At 52.2% G+C, this 18,695-nt stretch overlaps 1 protein-coding gene across 12 annotated transcripts in view; it reads right to left on the bottom strand.

Annotated features, from left to right (window-relative positions):
- The window catches only part of LOC146855858 (uncharacterized), a 922,371-nt gene that overhangs the window by 473,517 nt on the left and 430,159 nt on the right, over positions 1–18,695 (bottom strand). For all 12 annotated transcript variants that reach the window (XM_085653813.1, XM_085653801.1, XM_085653802.1 and 9 more), the window contains one exon: positions 5,860–5,943. In XM_085653813.1, the coding sequence (XP_085509939.1) occupies positions 5,860–5,943 (84 nt within the window). The remainder of the gene's footprint in view (positions 1–5,859; positions 5,944–18,695) is intronic.

Below are 18,695 nucleotides of genomic sequence, written 5' to 3'. Positions count from 1 at the left end.
AGTGACGCCTCGACGGCGAGTGACGCCTCGACGGCGAGTGACGCCTCGACGGCGAACGCCTCCTCTTCGCCGACGGCGAACGGCGACCTCCCCTCGACGGTGAGCGCCGACGCCGGGCCTGATCTCGACGTCGATGCCTCGACGGAGATGTTGACGGCGTCGACGCAGACGATGCCGAAGTCGTCGACGGCGGTCTGATCAGTTCACTCGACGTCGCTTCTCCCCAGAGCCCTGGGGGGACGGTGAACACACCGTGGTCATCCCTCTCGACGCCTTAGTCGACGTCATCGACGCCGGTGGAGAGTGGGGGCGTTTGCCGGTCTTCCTGCCCCTGGGGAGCCCCCCAGAGGCCTCAGCATGGGCAGAATCAGCCCCTCCTGACCCACCCTGACCCTTCTATCCTCCAGGACTTGGAGCCTGATCTTCATTCTTTCCCTCAGGGTCCTGGCTGCGAACGAGTGGCAAATATATCACACTCTTCAGGCACATGGGACTGGGGAAGGCAGCCTATACACACATTGTGTGGATCCGACTTAGCCTTCTTCCTGTCGCACTCTGGGCACTTGTCGAGCCAGTTGACAGCACCAGAACACTAAACACTTGAAAAAATTGACAAAAAACACCAATAAACCCTTGAAAAGGGAGAGCTCAATGCTCCAGGGTCCTGCTAGCAGGAGCCGGAAAAAAGAACTGAAAGTAAAAGGGACCTGCTGTGCATTCTGGGATACTGGAAAAGTTCTGGAAAGTTTTCTTAAAGGCACAGTATCCTGTTTTGAGCCACATAATGGCAGCCTATGGGGCTTGTCTGTCCATTCCTTCCTCTCTATCATTCCAGAGGCTTTTGCTGGAAGAGGAAGGTTTTTTCTCTATGGAAAAAGCTGGACAGGCAGTGCTGTTGGTGGTTGCTGGTGGAATTCTTTCTAGTTGAAGTACTGGACAGTGTAGCCTGTGGATATAGGCTGCATTATCTGTCTTTGAAATTCTCTCTTAAGTGTAGATGCAGGTCTGCATGACTTGACAATTTAAGAGGTTATTTTTTATTGCTCCGGGGTCCGCGCACATGGGCGGGACTATTCACTAGATTATGACTATACACAGAGATCCCCTACTACAGAAACTATATTACAATCCTCTGAGCCTAAACACACAATTTCTCTATTACATAATAATTTTCAAATCTCACTAACATAGAACCAGATAGGATTGCGTATACAATGGGAAGCAGAATTAGGGGTCAATCTACTGGACAAACAATGGGAATACTGCTATCTGCAGACTGGATAAATCTCTGCCAGTAGCAGACTATGCTTAATTCATAATAAATGTATCAACCGAACATATTATACATCAGTAAAGATGTATAAATTTCAGTTACAAGATAATGATAAACGTGACCGATGCAGGAGGGAAGCGGCAGACTTTTTACACTTGTCATGGGAATGTGCTGCAATTAACCAGTATTGGCAAAAGGTATTTAATGCAATGGCTCAAATTAAAGAATCCCCGCTGAGGGCTTCTCCAATAACTGCCATATTGGGATATACTGAAGAAATACAAGTGGCGTATAGGAAATATGCAGCGCTGGGATTGCTGATAGCCAAAAGGAGGGTGGCCTGTAGAGAGGGTAGGGGGAGAGCTCCTAAGTTTAAGAAATGGCTCCAAGATTTGATATTTTGGCAAGAGCAGACATTAACATATGCAGAACTTCTCCTGCTGGTGTCCAGACCAAAAGATATATGGGACCCCTTAAAAACAAATCTCCTGACTAACCCGCTGCAACCACAGACCAAACTACGTAAAACGGTGTCAGTATACATTAGGCAATGTGATGCTCTGGACTCACTATTACTATATGAGATCTATGGGGTGGGCTGCCTGAAATGGACTGAGGTGGGGAATGTAATGTTTATTTCAACACTTTGAAGTATGCAACTGATCAGGATCGAAATGTCCCTTGGATAAATATGCACAGCGATGGAAAAATGTTATACAAATCAGTATATTGAACCTCTACTCATGCTACTGCTATATGTGAAAATCTGAATGAAAGAGTATTTTTTTTTTAAAGTATTGGGCAAGTTCAGTTCAGCACCAACAGTGCACCCGCAGTGGCACAAGGACGGCCAGGTGCAGGGTGTAAATTCGAGGTCGAGCGCACAATACAAATCAATTGGGATTGGGGGCGATCAGTCAGAGGCTGCTTACAGGTAAGTAGCAGCAGCTTGGGGGCCAGTCTCCAGGAGTTGAAGCAAGCACTGGACGGGACCCAAGGCAGCACCAACACCACCAGCGGCGGCTAGGTGCAGGGTGCCAACACAGCGTTGGGGCCCAAAGCAATGGTGACAGTAAAAATCATAAACAGGCTCAGGCCAGGAGGCCAGTCACAGGAAAACAATAGCTGGGCAGGTAAGATGCGATGCTCGGGGACCAAGGCCCAGGGCCAAAAGGTGCAGGGGTGCCTTTTGGTTTCGGAAACTGCTTAATGGAGCAGGTACCGGTAGGGAGGATCTCCGTGCAGAGGAGTCCAGGACAAGTCAGCTCACGGTGGACTCGGGCTCTGGAGTGCTGGGGAACCTTGCTGGTACCAGTGGGCCACTTGGACTTGGGCCGGAGGCATCGGATGCAGAGGTGGAACCGGGGGCAGGCTATGCAGTGCTTCAGGTAACAGAGTCTTTTCTTTGGAAATGGTTGCGGTGATCAGGTCCGCTGTTCTCAGGAGTATTGATCTTTGTCAAAGGCAGGCAGGCCTCCCAAGACATTGGAGGTCGCTGAGCTGCAGGACGGGTCGTCTTTCGGAGCAGGGTGGTCGAGGGCTGCAGAGAGGCCGGAAGGGCATGGGACAAATCAGTTGGTGTCTGTAGTCTTTACTGCTGGTGCGACTCTGTAGTGTCCGACTCTTCTTAAGTTGTCAGGAACTAAAGTCCAGGTTCTGGGGATGCCACCTAAATACTAGATTTAGGGGTGTTACAAGGGAGTGACAGACACTAATGGGCCCCTTAACTGGGGTGTCGACACCCTCTATTAGGATCACCTCCTGTGGGATGGGGATATAGAACTACCCCCGATTGGATAATTCTCATCATCTCTAAGATGGTGGGCACTGAAAAGTGTACTTCTCCTCGCCATTCAGCACCTGAGGGGTGGAGTTGGCAGAGGGGGGCACAACTCCTGTTCTTTCTAAGTTTTCCCGTCTGTGCTATCACCAAAAAGGGAGAACTACAAGGCAGCAAGGCTGTTGAAGCTCCCCGCCACAGATGCCTGACCAGGGTGGTGGGGGGGTGAACAGCTCCATCCAGGAAAAGCATTGTTCTTGGCCTCAGAGTGCGCGGGTCAGCACATTGTCTGGTGGTAGCAGGCCGGCTTAGGACAGTCGGTTACCACACAAAGGATTGGAATATTTTAAGAGATCCCTCTAAGGAGTCCTCTCTGTGTGTTTTTAATAACGTTTAACACTGGAATCAGTGCAGGTTTATTATGCTGAGATGTTTGGTATCAAATATTCCATATTTCAGTGACGCCATCATGGAGGTGGGGAACTCGGAGTGACGAGTGTCCAGCCCATGTACTTATTATGGCTTCCCTGGTCACTTACAATATCCAGGAATCGACAAGGGTATTTCAGGGGCATATCTGCTTATGCAGATATGCTCTCACAGGAGATATAGTGCACCCTGTCTTAGGACTAAGGCCTGTTAGAGGGGTGTCTTATCTATATCTCATGCAGTGTCTATGGGCATGGCACACAGGGATGTGTGCCATATCGACTCTTCAGTTTTGTCTTCACCAAGACACGTATGCTGCAGTGTGCGCATGTGCTTTGAGAGGGGTTCCTTAGGGTGGCACAATTCATGCGTCAACCATTTAAGACATTCTTTAGCCATAAGGACCTTGGGACTTGTATGGGAGCTAAAGGGGTGCAACTGTGGAAACAAAAGGTACAGTTTAGGGAAGAAGCTCTGGCACAGGGGACCTGGTTGGCAGGGGTCCCTGTCCACTTCCAGTCGAAACTACATTATTTCCCTTTAAAAAAAAGTCGGGGTGAACCATGTCAAAAGAGGCACTTTCCTACACTTACCTTTCATAAAAATCATATCTTCGGTTCCCCTCAATAGATTTTGTTATATTAATGTTTGATTTAAGATAAAAATAAATTACTTTTATAAAATGGTGTCAGATTTGTATTGTGTTGAGTCTCCAACCTATCAACTGTTTTGATACTTCTAAATGATTTACATTTGCTCCTTTGACAAAGCCTAACCACGCTCTGCCACAGCTACCAAGCACTGAGCTAAGGGGTTTTGTTAAAGAACCAGCCAGACCAGATAAGAGATTGGGACATTATAACATGGTGAGGTTTCAAAACCACACCACATAATAATCCACTTTTCTACAATCAGTATAGATCTTTTTCTATCCACAGGTAGAAAGAATTTGAAAATAGATTTTTTTTTCTCTATCCGCTATGGTGAAAGTTTGTGATGGATGAAAGGGCTCCTCGGCCCAGAAAGAGGAATTTTCCCTAAAAGTAACTTACAGTACTCTGAATGCTAATGGAAGGGCTGGTTCAGTCCAAGCATAGACCAAAACATTATCAGGATAAGGTAACGTAAAGGTCAGAGCGAGCAGAGCTCTCCTCTGGGACTCCCTCACATATTATGTGTGGTAGAAATCTGAGCTATGGTGGTCTCTATGGGGAACAGGAGAGCTAGAACGTATTGGCTGAAGTTTGAGTTGCTTCAAATGAGGTGGATTTGGTGCTGAACAAACACTGTTGTTGACATCTATGGCCATTTTTACACTGGTTACTGCTATTTAAGAATACCAAGTGTTCCCAACCGGACTACAGGGAATGATTCAAGCATGTTAATATATGAAATATCCAATGTTGGAGAAGTCAGACAGCCAACGGCCCAATACCCTAGGACAGTCAACCAGCTGTCATGGTTGCCTAGCTGCCTGCTGACCAAAATCTTCCTACAGACCAGCCATCACCAGCCAGCAAGCGCACTCAGCCCAATCAAAACTTTAGTTTACACAGCTGGATGGCTAGACAGTCGGTGCCACGTTGTAAGCAAACAACTTCTGACCAATCAGCAACCCATTTCCTGTCCAAAATGGTAACTACAGCCACTGCTCAACCAGCCAGCACACCAACTACTCTATCAACCAGTCACCATAGCCACTATCCAACCAACCAGCAACCCCACTGTCCATCCTGTCAGCAGCCTTGATGGAAAGCCAGTCACTGCCAACCAGCACCCTGTTGCCTAACCACCCTACTGTCATCCCCATTGCCCAACAATTCTGCCTTCAACCTCACTATCTAAACTGCCTTCCGGCAGTTCTACTGCCCAGCCAGCCCTCTGGCAGCCCCATGGCCCAACAAGCCTGCACACAGCCATGTTCCCCAGCCAGCCCACCAGTAACACCTTTTTTGCTAAGGTAATGAACATACTTTCCTCCCTTCCTCAGATACTCTCACATACTTCTGTACAATGTACAGGGAAGAGGATGTGGCGTTACAGCCAGAGCTGCCGACCTTGGAATTGGGGAAACAGGTTTGAGTCTTGGCATGGGCTCAACGTTCTGTGATTATGGGAAAATCACTTAATCTTAATATATTAACCTGGTGAAACATAAGTGGTGTTCATGTAAAGCGCTCCAATACCTTTGGTCAAGTTTACGCTACATAAAAACTGCAAAACAAACAAATAATAATGTACAAAATAAACCATGCAAGTAAGTGACACTGGTCCCCGAGTAATTTTCACTCTAGTGTCTCTCACATTTTGGCAACCTATACACTCAGCTCCTACTAACATGAGGCCCATATTCTGGGTTGAATGTTCTTTCACTAACCTCAAGGTCCTTGTGTGGTTCTTCTAGATACTCCATCTGTGCTTCAGAAGGACAGACTGATGGTACATCAAGTGCAACAGGCTCCTGAAACAGAAGAACCATAAACTGCCTAATGTGAGTGGACACTGTTGTGCACTGACTCAGACGTTAGAGCTATGCTTCATGTCCAGTTACAAAGAGCATCATATAAACAATCTAGGATCTACGCCCTTTTAATCATTACACACAAAAACTCCACCTTAAGCAAAATGTGTCCTCCTCCAAGCCTCACTTTAGACCCACTACAACAGATTCTGGAGGGAACAGAACTATGGGCCTTGTGCATTCTTTTGAGTAATGAAGAGGTCCATCTGAGGGGGCCCTACAGGACAAAGAAGTCCTGGACCTCCTGCGGGTGAAGAGGTCTCTCATGGTGAGCCAGAAGAGGCAAACTTAGGATTTCAAGCTCTAGTGTTCAGAGGGCTTGCAAGGTGGTTGGCAACCAGTCAGATCCCATGCACATACACCCAAGCCCAGAGTCCCAGAGCTTTCCAGCAGCAAAACTGAGACTCCACTTCTCGTTGCTGGTTGATAAACCCCATAGCAGTCATACTGTCAGTCAAGATCTGGAAGGCTGGCTACAAAGTGTGGGCAGGAAGGTCTTAAGGGCCAGCCATTTTGTCCACAACTCAAGCAGGTTGATGTGCAGGACCTGCTCTTCTGGAGACCAAAGGCCCCTGACCTCCAGGTGTGCCCTCCACACCAAGGGGGATGTGTCTGTTACTACTGTGTCCGTTGCTGGAGGGAACCAGAATGATATTCCTTGTGTAAGGCGTTCCTCTTCCAATCACCAGCAGATGTCTGTCACAATGTTTGGGGAGATTCGAAGTACCCAATATATCTATCTCCTCATGCTGAAACCACTGCTGACAAAGGCACCACTGGAGAGCGCTCATATGCAGGGAGCGCGTGACCAGCAGAAATAGCGGCTAGTGGCATGTGTAAGTTGTGGAGAGAAGAGCAGCAGGTCTCTGGACTCACAACAAGTCCGGCAACAACTTAATAGCCTCCTGCTCCCACCCAAGTCAAATTAGCCAAACTGTACTTTTGAATTAAATAAATAAAAACAAAAGTACTTACATTTCAGGTGCGGGAAAGACCCCAGAGACGTGGGACCACCGTCCAGTTGGTGTCTTCACGGAAGACCCTCCACTGCTGAAACCACGTTTCAAGACTTCCGCAGTATAGGGACAATGAACCCTAAACAATCCTGGAGCTACTCTCATGCCGTTTTCAGCATGAGAGTAGCGTCATGACTGGTCGGAGCAGGCTGGCACAGTGCTCCTTTTCAAAGTAGGAGCCTATGCCTGCAATCTGCCCAACTGTTTTACAGCTGGTATTGGTGCGGGCTAAAGGGGGCATGTCGGGCTGGCCGTCGCAAGATGGCCAGCCAATCTGACACGCTCACTTTAGGTTTTAAGAAAGTAATTCCTGCTGCCAATCAACAGCAGGAATGTCACCGTCCCCGAGACACAGCATGCACTTCACGAAAATGGTCATGTCCATTTTGACCATTTTATTTAAATTATGTTTTGTGCGCGGCAGCAGAAGAGGCAACACTTCTCTGCCCTCAAAGAGGAACGACCACGGACCAGCAGAACGAAAGGAAGGCAGCTGACCTAGCAGGAAGCATCATGACTGGAACTTGAGCTCCCCCTTGAAACATCAGACTCATATCAAAAAATGTTCTGGATCCTCTGCAGAGGAGGGAAACTCTCAAAGATGTTGTGTCCAGTTCTGCCCAATGAACAGGATGTGCCGAGAGGGCTCTATGTGAGACTTCGGCAAGTTGATTGATAAGACCAGTTTGGCCGACCAACAGGGATGCTTGTATGCGGTTGCCCATAGGTGGTCAGACTTCAGCTAGAGCGAGCTTGCCTTGGGGAGCCAATCGTCAAGATGTGTGAATATTGTAATCCCTAACTAGCACAGATGTGCAGCAACCACCAACATCACCATTGTGAAGACTCAGGGTGCCGATGTCACCCCGAAAAGGAGGACCAGTAAATGGTAGTGGATAGAACTTACCATAAATCACAGGTACCTCCTGTGTGACTGCAGTATTGGTGACTGGAAACACAGGAGGGACACCATCAAGGCTACTGCTTCCAGTGCCAAAAGTAGCTGAACCAGGGTCACCCTCATGAACATTTCCTTGCAAAGATAGAAGTTCAAGAGCCTGAGGTCTAGAATTGGTTGAAAGCTGCAGTCTTTCTTGAGCTCTATTAGGGATTGTGAGTGGCATCCCAGCCCAATTTCTTGCTCTGGGATTAACTCCACTGCTCCTTTCTGCAAAAGGGCCACCACACATCATGACAGGATCCAAAGGTGATTCCCGGATTGAAGAGGAGTGATGTGCAGAAGTGCTAGTTAGAAAGGAAGGGTGACCCACTTACTATGATCCTTAGGACCAACTGGTCTGACACTAGGGCCTTTAGAAAGGAAGACACCTTCCCTCCAAGAGACCACATATGCTGCCATAATGGAAGCTGAAACGGCTTTCGAGGTGGCACGTGGAGAACAAAGAGAAGGAGGAGGGCTGCTGGGCTGGTCTGCCTTTTGTTACCCTCTGCTACAAAAGCTGGTTTGGCTGCTGGGTGGTCTAGGCGGGCCGACACAAGCAATAAGAAAACCCCTTGCAGAAGCTCCCAAAACGTATGGAATGGTCTGCAATTCCTTGCTGGGTACTAAAGTTCCAAAGTTCAGGTTGTACCTCTCCCTGCCATAAATCTCAAAATTGTGTTGGTGTTTCCCATTCATAAGTGTTGCCTGCACATTAACATCCCAGTCATGCTTGCCTTCTCAGGACTAAGGAAGAACTCCTGGCCCCAGTCACAGAGTGCCAGTATAGAGGCCTGCAGTGATTTGCCCAGAGGCATCCTAATCATACCTCACCATCTCAGCAAAGTCGTCCTTCAAATGGACTAGTAAGCTTGGGACATCAAGGCAAGGGTATACCTGGCAAGCAGAAATGTGGCATTCATGGGCCTCAGGGCCATACTTCCTGTCAAGAACACCGACTTTCCAACTGCTCAAATTTGTGGGATTCTCTATCCGGCAGAGCTGATGGGAAAGTACAAGGGTTTCGTTTTCTACAAGACTAGGTCTGCAACACCAAATTCTCTGGCGAAAGCATGAGCAGAGAGAAAGAGCAATCCCAGGGGCAGGCCTATATTATGCTGCAATTAACCAGCTCACGGCTGGGGTGGAAGTTGGCTTGTCCAAAACTACCTTAATGAGGTTCAGCAAGCCCTATTAAATGGAAGAATGGGTTCTGTTGTTGCCGGCATAGAAACAGGAGGATATTGTACCTGATCTTGACTTTTGGCAGGGGCAGTTCCAACATGTCCGCTGCTTTTACCAATCACAGCATAAAAGAGGAGATGGCTGGAGGGTTCACTATCTCTGTTGCTGGAGATATATCTAGCTCACTCACATTTTGTAATGCAAGGTAGTTAACAGCTTCAGAGAAAACAAGAGGCAGCAAATGGGTGCCTCATTGCTTTTGTCAACAGCAGGAGGCACTATATCCAGCATTTGGAAGGGATTTGAATCAGACCTGCATAGTTTGTTAATACCTCGGTCACCATTTGGGTCCTGGGTGGGATTCTTCCTTATAGCTGGCCTTCTCAGCTAGTCTGTGGGTCTTCCTTCTAGAGCACATCAAGATGCTCTCTGCCTTTGACTGTACCCGTGGATGAACTGGCATTGCTGGCCCACCAGAGCTGGAGGAACAACAGGCACAGGGATTGGCGCTAGAGCAGTACCAGCTAGCACTGTGAGTATCCCCATAAGGTAGCCCTTTTGGTTCGAACGGGGCAGAGGGCGAAAATGCTGGTGGTACTCCAACTGGAACCCAAACGGTTCCATGGAGGCTAGAGGTGCTCCAGAGTGGAATGCGGAGTTCCTAAGAAAAGCCATCATGTCATGGAGGAAATGTGCATGGTTAGAATCTGGAACACAGAATTACAGGTAGGCCAGCATGGGCCTTGGTACCTGAAATGGCAATAAGGCAGAAGTTGACCCTGTAGCCAAAAAGGGGGTAGGACCCCAGAGGACTTTAACCAGGCAAAGGAGACAATGATGCTGAAAGCAGCTCCTCAGGCGGAATGATCTTGACGAGATCTGGCTCAGAAGAAGAGTCCGCTGGATGGGGGGATGAGTTTGGTGGGGGGCGGGGGGAGGGAGATGGGGGGGGGGGGGGGGGGAGAGACGGGTTGACCTAAGATGGGAAACTGATCAGTTGTGAGGACAATTGTCATCCCTTCTCTTCTTGTGCTTCCTCTTCTTTTCCTTGAAGGACATGGAGGCTGGAGGATGGAGAGGAATATCGCCTCGAGACTGAGTCTGACTGCAACCAGCATTGAGTCGACACTCATCATGCTCTTGCGACCTATAAAGACTTTTGTCTCACTTCACTTAATGGCCTTGGTGTATATAATGTTGTACTTTTCACACAACCTTCAAATGTGCTTCTGCCCCAGGCACTTCAGGCAGACCTCGTGGGAGGTTGGAACTAGACATCTGTCCAAGCCTAGAGCAGCAAGGCTAAAACATTGCATGATTTGTTGACATTTTGTAGGAAAATACTCAGATGTGAAGAAATCATGAATAGCAGCAATGGATCTGTGTCGAAGGGTGCAGAAACAAGGGAACTGACATTACACCGGGGTGGAACTATGTAGCTGGTGGAAGCTGGGTTTCTGTTGCAGTAATCCCCACACTTTTTGCCAGATTTCTGATGCACTTTGACTAGATGTGCCCGAGTCCCTGCCAATAAGGTTCCCAGGGCCAGTATTCTTTCCCAAAACTGTACCTTTGTACCCCCAATTGGCACCTCTCTGGCCACATGTAAGTCTCTTGTAAAAGGTACCATGGATACCAAGGGCACTGTGACCAGGGAAGGCCTCTAAGGGCTGCAGCAAATATTGTGCCACCCTTAGAGGTCCTGAACCTTAACATCCACACACTGCCATTTAAGGCTGCGTGTTTTGGTGCAGAGAAAAGTGAAGAGTCGACATGGCACACATACCTGTGTGCCATGCCTGTAACCCACTACCTACAGTATAGGTAAGGCACCCCTCTAGCTGGGTGCACTATACCACTGGTGAGGGTACATTTGCCTGAGCACTGTACCCCTACAGTGTCTAAGTCCATTCTTAGACATTGTAAGTGCAGTAAAGCCATAAAGAGTATATGGTCTGTGAGTTTGTCAGTACGAACTCCACAGCACCATAATGGCTTAAATTAATTCTGGAAAGATTGGTAGCAAACATCTCAGCATAATAAACCCACACTGATGCCAGTGTGGGATCTATTATACCATGTACTCAGAGGGCATCTTAGAGATGCCCCCTGAAAAACGACCAGCCTCTGGTGGGTTTCCAGACTGGTAAACACCAACCTATCACCACTACACAAGTTTCTGGAACACTGGAGTGGGAGCCTTCGCTCCCTGAGCCCAGAAACAAAGCCTTTCCTGGGTGGAGGTGGCCACATCTCCCCCAGGTCAGGAACAGCCGTCTGTGGCAGGGGAGCTTCAAAGGCCTTACCGTCTTTATAACGCGACGCGACCCCCAGCCTTTCCTGCTATCAAGAGCAGGGCCCCTTCCTGTCTTCCCTCCTTTTCGGTGGGAAGACAGGAGGGAAAAATTAAAACAGCCCAAAAGGTGTGCCCAGCTCTGCAAACCCCACCCCTCAGGTGGGGGAGGCGAGGTCAAGCCCACTCTTCAGTGCCTGCCATCTTGCAGAGGGCAGGCACGCTCCAATCAGGATTAGGGATTGTGCCCACTCCCCCACGTGGGGTGAGCACACCAAGGGTATAGTCACCCTAAGGTCAGTAGCCCATTGGCTACTGCCTCGATACCACAAAATGCCCCGTAAATACAGTATTTAGGGGGCAGCCCTGAACCAAGAAGACAGATTCCTGTGAACCTACGAAGAAGAAGGATATAAGAAGATGCCCAGCAGAGGAGACTGCAGAGAACAACTGACTTGGCCCCAGCCCTACTGGCCCGTCAGCAGTATCCAGAGATCCTGCGCCAAAAATCGCCTTGTCCTGGAGCCAGCGACCTCCAAAAACCACGGGAGGACTGACTGCCTTAAACAAAGACCAGATCTCCTGTGAACAGCAGCTCTGTTCAAAAGAAATTCCCAAGACAGACTCTGAGTCTGCTAAGGATAAAGAAACCTGACATCTGGAACCACCACTGCACCCGGCTCTTACGGCCCAAATCCGGGGGGGGGGGGGGGGGGGGGGGAGATGGAGAATAAGGGGCACTGGTCTCAGCAAGGTCCCCCTGCGCTTCCGAGTCAGAGTCCACAGTGGGTTGACCCCTCCAGGACTCCCTGAAGTCAGCTGCAGCCTCTGCACCGAGACACCCCCTCAACCCAGTGGCCCAATAAGGTGAAATCCTTCCACAAAAGACACCCCTTCATCCAGCCACCCTGCACCCTGGAGAAGAGCACCCGAAGTGCACCTACGGCCCGAGCCCTCCAACTTATCTGCCCAGTTGTTGGTTCCTCCCGAAAGTCTTCCTGGACCGAGCCAGCAGCCAAAATCCAATACCGGCAACTCCCATTGAAAAAAACAGGGCACCTGATGCCAAAACAGCACCCTGCACCCAACATATCTTGCCTGAATGTGTACAATAAATGCTCAACACTACCCTCTGATAAAGCCTTACTGCTCGCCCACACTACCACAAATAGAGTAAGGTATTATCTACTTGTACCCCTGCCTACCTTTGGGGTTGCACTGGACTCTCTGCACACTATACCTTACTTTGGTACAGTATATACAGAGCCAGCTTCTTACAGTAGCTTCAATGATGTCACACCTGTGCTGCTTCTGGCGCATAATGGGAGCCAGCATCACCTACCAGCAAAGGGCAGCTGTGTCAAACATTTCCAGATCCAGACTGGAACCCAGGTATATTTAAACCGTGAGGATTTTGCAGATACAAGCAGCCTTCAGAGATTAAAATTAAACGTGTCACAGGTTGCATAGCCGGGCTTATTTATGGAGTCTTTGCCAGTCTCTTGTTATCACCTAGAAGGGCAACTATCCCAGTAACTGTCCAAGATGCAAGAGAAGAAATAACCTTCTGTATTCTGACTCTACGCTTTCATACAGTTTCAGAATACTCCTGCCACCACAGACCATACCAAGATAAAAAGCAGATGATTCCTAGGTCATCAAATAATTATAATCCTCAATAATGCTGGATTCTCCCAAATTTGTACAGTATTTATTCCCCCAGCACAATATATTGCTCAGCTTTTAAAGAGAGCCATACATATTTTTCCAACTATGTAGCCCAAATTCATGTCCTCCTGGACTACAGACAAAAGGCTGTTATCAGCATTAAATATATAGAAGTCTAGCATATCAGCCTGAAGGATCCATGTGTTAAAAGATTTAAATACCACTTCCAATCTGACGTATTTCATTGGAATTGTGCTCCTGAGGTAGAGTCCCTCACTCTGGGGTATTTCTTTGGTGGTGGTGAATATTTAGTTCTTATGTGACGACCAAATAGGTGCCAAATAAATCAATTGTGTAATGACTACAGCATTATATAATGTAACCAATGCTAAGTCGAACAACCCCCATATTTGCGACTAAAGCTGCTCATTCTGTGAATTGTTGTTATACCTCACAATACCTGGGGGGGCGTGGCTTGGCAGCCGACGGGCATGGACGCGTGAGAGACGAGCTCCGCATCCAGCCCAGCCAAAATCCTGTAAAGAGTGTCGCCCCGGTGCTCCGTAGCTCCCGGAGGGCTTCCCCTGCCTGGTCTGGGCCCCTGGAGCGGAACGGCAGAGTGGAGCACGGTGCCGAGGGCTGGCGCTGCGCTGAAATCGCGGCGGACGCGGTTGGCCGCCGGCCATTTTGGGCAGCCTGTGCGGGGACGCGCAGCCGCGGCCCACAGCGAACGGTGTGCCGACCGGAAGTGAGGCGAGACCGGCTGGAGATCCCGGAAGTGGCGGTCTCGTTGTGGTGGACAGCGGAGCGGGGCGGAGTCCGCCTTTAGCGAGAGGCTCGGTATTGGGAGCCCCTCCGTAGCCACAACTAGCGGCTGTGGCCGCACGGCGGAGGGGAGGCGACCCGGAGGACGGCGTTGGGCCTGAGGTGGGAGCGGCGGCCCCGGAGTCAGAGTGGAGGCAGAGGGCCCGGTGCAGCTGGCTGGCAGGCGGGGGCCGAGAGGTGGACGGCTGGCGCTGCGGGTGCCTCAGTGGTGGAGATTTGGCTGCCCCTGGGTGGCAGGCTTGAAGGACCAGCTGTGGGACGGTGCCTGCTCTGGTGACGCAGCCCCCGAGTGGCCCGGAGGGCAGCGGTGGGGGTCGGCCATTGATCCCTGCCACGGCGGAGAGGACGGTCTTTGGTAAGCGGTGGGGGCCTTCCACACCGGGGCGCCCAGCGGAGAGCGGCAGGAGCACGCCAGCGTCCTCATTGTTCGGAGGCAGGGAGGCGCAGGTCCCTGCGGCCGGCGAGGGGTGAGTCGGGCCCACGTGTGAGCCGCTGCTTCGGGGAGCAGGCCTGGAGGCCGATTGCGGGGGGACTCCCTGAAGTGCTTCCTGGCCTGGAGCATGGGCAAACCGCGACCCAAGCTGGGAGGGAACCCAGCGGACTCGATGGGAGAATCTGCCGGTGGCCGGGATGGCGGAACGAGTGCTGACTCCACGGCGGGCCTCCAGCAACGGCAGCTGGACCAAATCCTGCAGGCCATAGCGGACACGAGAACTGCGTTGCAGACTGATATCGCACAGGTGTCTTCAGATCTGGGGCTGCTTCGGGCGGACCACAGGATGCTGGTGGATAGGGTCAAGCAAACGGAGGACAGGCTGGACTTGGTAGCGCCAGCGCAGAAAGTATCGGAGGGTCAGACGGCGGATCTCCTACGGAGGGTGTTGATTCTGGAGAAGAGGGCCGAGGATGCCGAAGGGCGCAACCGCCGCAATAACATTCGCGTGGTGGGGCTGCCCGAAAAGATTGAAGGGGGAGATATGCTAACCTTTCTAGAGACCTGGCTACAAGAGGTGGTGGCGCCCGAGGGGCTCACGCGGTTTTACACCTTGGAGAGGGCACATAGGGTCCCAGCTCGTCCCCCGGATCCGGGCTGCCCACCCCGGCCGGTGGTGGCCCGCCTGCTGCACTACAGGGACCGCGATATCATCCTTCAGAGGGCTAGAACTCTGGGTCCCTACCAGGTGGAGAACGTTCCGGTTTCTATCTACCCGGACTACCCCATGGAAGTCCAACGCAGACGCTCCTCATTCCAGGCGGTGAAGAAGGCGCTACGGGATGAGGGGCTGCAGTACTCTTTGTTGTTCCCGGCCCGCCTCCGAGTTGTGCTGGACGGGACGACATCCTTCTTCAATGACCCCGCAGCAGCCTGAAGTTGGCTGGAATCGGTCCGGACTAGCGCGGCGGCGCATGCTGATGGAGAGGGACCGCCGGGAACTTTAGCGAAGACCCGTCGCAGCAGACGCAATAAGGTATGGACAGCGGGGGTCCGCTCGCCGGGAGCGTCCCAGACGGTGCTGGAACGGCGAGCTGCACTGCGGGCGGTCTCTGTGATTTCGGGGGCCGCGGCCTCCCAGCCCAGTGAGGATTCGGGCTCCCGGAAGGGCACTGAGGACTCCCACTCTGATGGCGCTGACGGGGAGGCGGAGTTGCTGCCTGATGTTACCCCTGGGACGGCGGACGAGTTGCTGGACGCTTGAAGGTTTGGGGAGTTCTCTGGCTATGGACCGAGGGACATGGGCAGGGCGGGAAGGGTGCGTGTGGAGAGGGAGGCCGGGCCGGGCTTTGCGGGGCTCAGGGAGGGACCGGTACCTGCTGGGGCCTGGCGGATGGGGACTGTTGAGGGGACCTGGAGGAGAGAGCGGGGGGGTCTGCAGGGAGCGGAGCGCTGGGGGAGGATTGGCGGAGTCTGGGCGTGGATGCTCTGAAGAGGACTGTCGTCAAGCCCGTCTGGCGTAGAGCCATCACCTCAACCTCACGGACATAGTGAGACTCTGGTGGCTACCAGAGTGTTTGGTTTCTGTTTGGGGTGGTATTTGGATGGGTAACTGTGGTTTAGCACCTGTTCTGGGGAAGGGAGGGGGACCGGGGAGTTGGGGAGTTATGGGGTTTCAGGGGATTGTCAGTGTGCCTCGGAGGGGTAGGAAAGGGTGGTTGGCTCGGCGATGGGATGGGGACCCCACCTGAATTGAGGTTTTTGACTTGGAATGTGAGGGGGCTCACCTCTATGGTGAAGAGATACAAAGTCCATGCCTACTTAGTGCGGAGAGGGGTCCAGGTAGCCTTCCTTCAGGAAACCCACTTAGATAGAGAGGAGGGGAAGGCATTGCAGAGGCGCTGGCGTGGTCAATTGTTCTATACTACCTTCTCGAAGTTTGCCCGGGGTGCCCTGATCTGGGTGAGGGCGGGAGTCCCTTTCCAGCCTTTGATGACGTTAGTGGACCCGGAGGGCAGGTGTGTAGCAGTGCAGGGGCGGCTGGACGGGAGGGACATGGCCTTGTGCAGTGTGTATGCCCCTAATGTAGACCAGGCCGCGTTCTTCTCCAGGCTGTCGGGTCAGTTGGCGGCGTATTTGACGGGGACGGTGGTGTTGGGAGGGGATTTTAAGTCAGTGACTGATGTTGAGCTGGACAGGTCCCACCCGCCCCTTGCGCAGTCAGTGGTCTGTCGGGTGGCCAATAGTAGACGGGCCTGGCAGGATACTTGGGGTCTGGTGGACACTTGGCGTACTCATCATCCGATAGACAGGGATTACTCCTTCTACTCGGCCCCTCATGAGTTGTATGTCCGATTGGATAGTATACTGTGTTCCCCGGATGTCCAGACTTTGATGCGGCATAGCGAATATCTAGCTAAAACCATCTCGGACCATAACCCCTGTGTGGGGATGCTGCAATGGTCCAGGCAGTGGCAAGCAATTCCTACTTGGCGCCTTAACTCCTTGCTGCTGGAGGACTCGATTTTCCGGGCTGAGGTTAGTGGCTGCATAGAACAATATTTTGGGCATAGCTCGGGTACGGCGGCTAGCCGGGCGACGGAATGGGATGCGTTTAAGGCAGTTGTTCGGGGGGTCTGTATATCGTCCACGGCCGGGGTGCGGAAGACTTTATTGAAGGAGATTGAGGGGGCAGAGGCCCAGCTGCGGACGGCTGAACGTGCGCATCAGGCGGGAGACGGTGAGTTGGCGGCAGTTGTCGAGGCGCGTGAGGGCGTGGCGGTGCGAGTGGAGAAGCTCCACTGTTTTAACCAGAATAGCTATCTTACGCGAGCACGCGCGGAAAGAGAAGGTGGGATCCCTTCTGGCGTGGTTGGCGAACCAGACGGCCCGAGGTGACCCGATACTTTCCCTGGTTGAAGCAGGGGGGGTCCCGGTTTATTCTCAGATGGGGATAAATCAGCGGTTTGCCAGTTATTATGCTGGGCTGTATGATAGCACTATGGCGGGGGAGCCTGAAGGCCTTGCTGACTTCTTATTGGAGGCCCGACTGCCTCGACTGGACCCGGAGACGGGGAAAGACCTAGGGGGTGCTATATCGCTGGGCGAGATCCGCGCGGCGATTAGGCACATGGCCCGTCGGAAGACCCCGGGGGCGGACGGGTTGCCCGTCGAGTTCTATGCGGCTTACCCGGATTTGTTGGCACCGCAGCTGCAGGTCCTGTACAGCGAGGCCTGGCGGCTTGGGCGTTTTGCCCGCCTCCGCTCGGGAGGCGATTGTGGTACCCCTACTGAAACCTGGAGGAGAGGCCGGTGCGCGCACGGCGTACCGTCCGCTCTCTATGCAGACGGTGGATTATAAAATTTTGAGCAAAATACTGGCGTCGCGCCTCTTGACCCATATGACCGCCTTAATTCACCCGGATCAGGCGGGCTTTATCCCTCGGCGCAGCACGGCCACTTCCGTTCGACGGTTGTTGCGGGTGATGGAGATGGACCGGGACGCATACCCAGAGGCCTGCACACTGTCGGTCGACATAGAAAAGGCCTTTGATAGTGTGGAATGGCCCTATTTATACCGAGTGCTGCGGGAGTTTGAATTGGGAGAGGGCTTCGTACGCTGGACCGCCTTGCTCTATAGCGATGCCACGGCCCGAGTGAAGACGGGGGCTACCATATCGGTCCCCTACCGCGTGCGGAGGGGGACGAGGCTGGGCTGCTCCCTCTCCCCCTTGTTGTTCGCCCTGGCCGTTGAACCGCTGGCGGCTCATGCCCGACGGGGGTGCGCCTATGCTGGAGTTTCCCTGAGGGGGGACGCCCACTATATCTCTCTATATGCAGATGATCTGCTGATGTTTTTGGCGGATGCGGAGCGATAGCCCTTTTGGAGGAGTTTGGTCGCCTGTCCGGGCTTAAGGTCAACTGGGGCAAGACATGCTTGTTCCCGTTGTCGCAGGGAGGGCGGACCCCACGGGCGTTGGGACAGATCCGGTGGGAAGGCAGCTGCTTACGATACTTGGGGGTTAACATTTACCATACCCAGACTGATTTGTTGGAGGGGAATGTTGGCAGGGCCCTTCGCGGCTTGCGGAGTAGCATGGGGTTGCGCTGTTGAAAATGGTGGCATTGCCACGCCTCCTTTACTTTTTTCGCACCCTTCCTATATGGATCCCGGCATCGTTTTTTGCGCGGCTACGAGCACTGGCTACGGGCTTCATTTGGGGCTCGGGAAGGCGGCGGGTGGCGCTGACCAAGTTGCGGCGGCCGTGAGCGGAGGGGGGCCTGGCAGCCCCGGATTTTGAGTGGTACTACTTGGCGGCCCAGCTCCAATGG

This window comes from Triturus cristatus, chromosome 4_1 (assembly GCF_964204655.1).
Source record: "Triturus cristatus chromosome 4_1, aTriCri1.1, whole genome shotgun sequence".
In the NCBI taxonomy this organism is placed as follows: domain Eukaryota; kingdom Metazoa; phylum Chordata; class Amphibia; order Caudata; family Salamandridae; genus Triturus; species Triturus cristatus.
The sequence above is the reverse complement of the archived record's forward strand: the minus strand, read 5'-3'. Positions and strand labels throughout refer to the sequence as shown.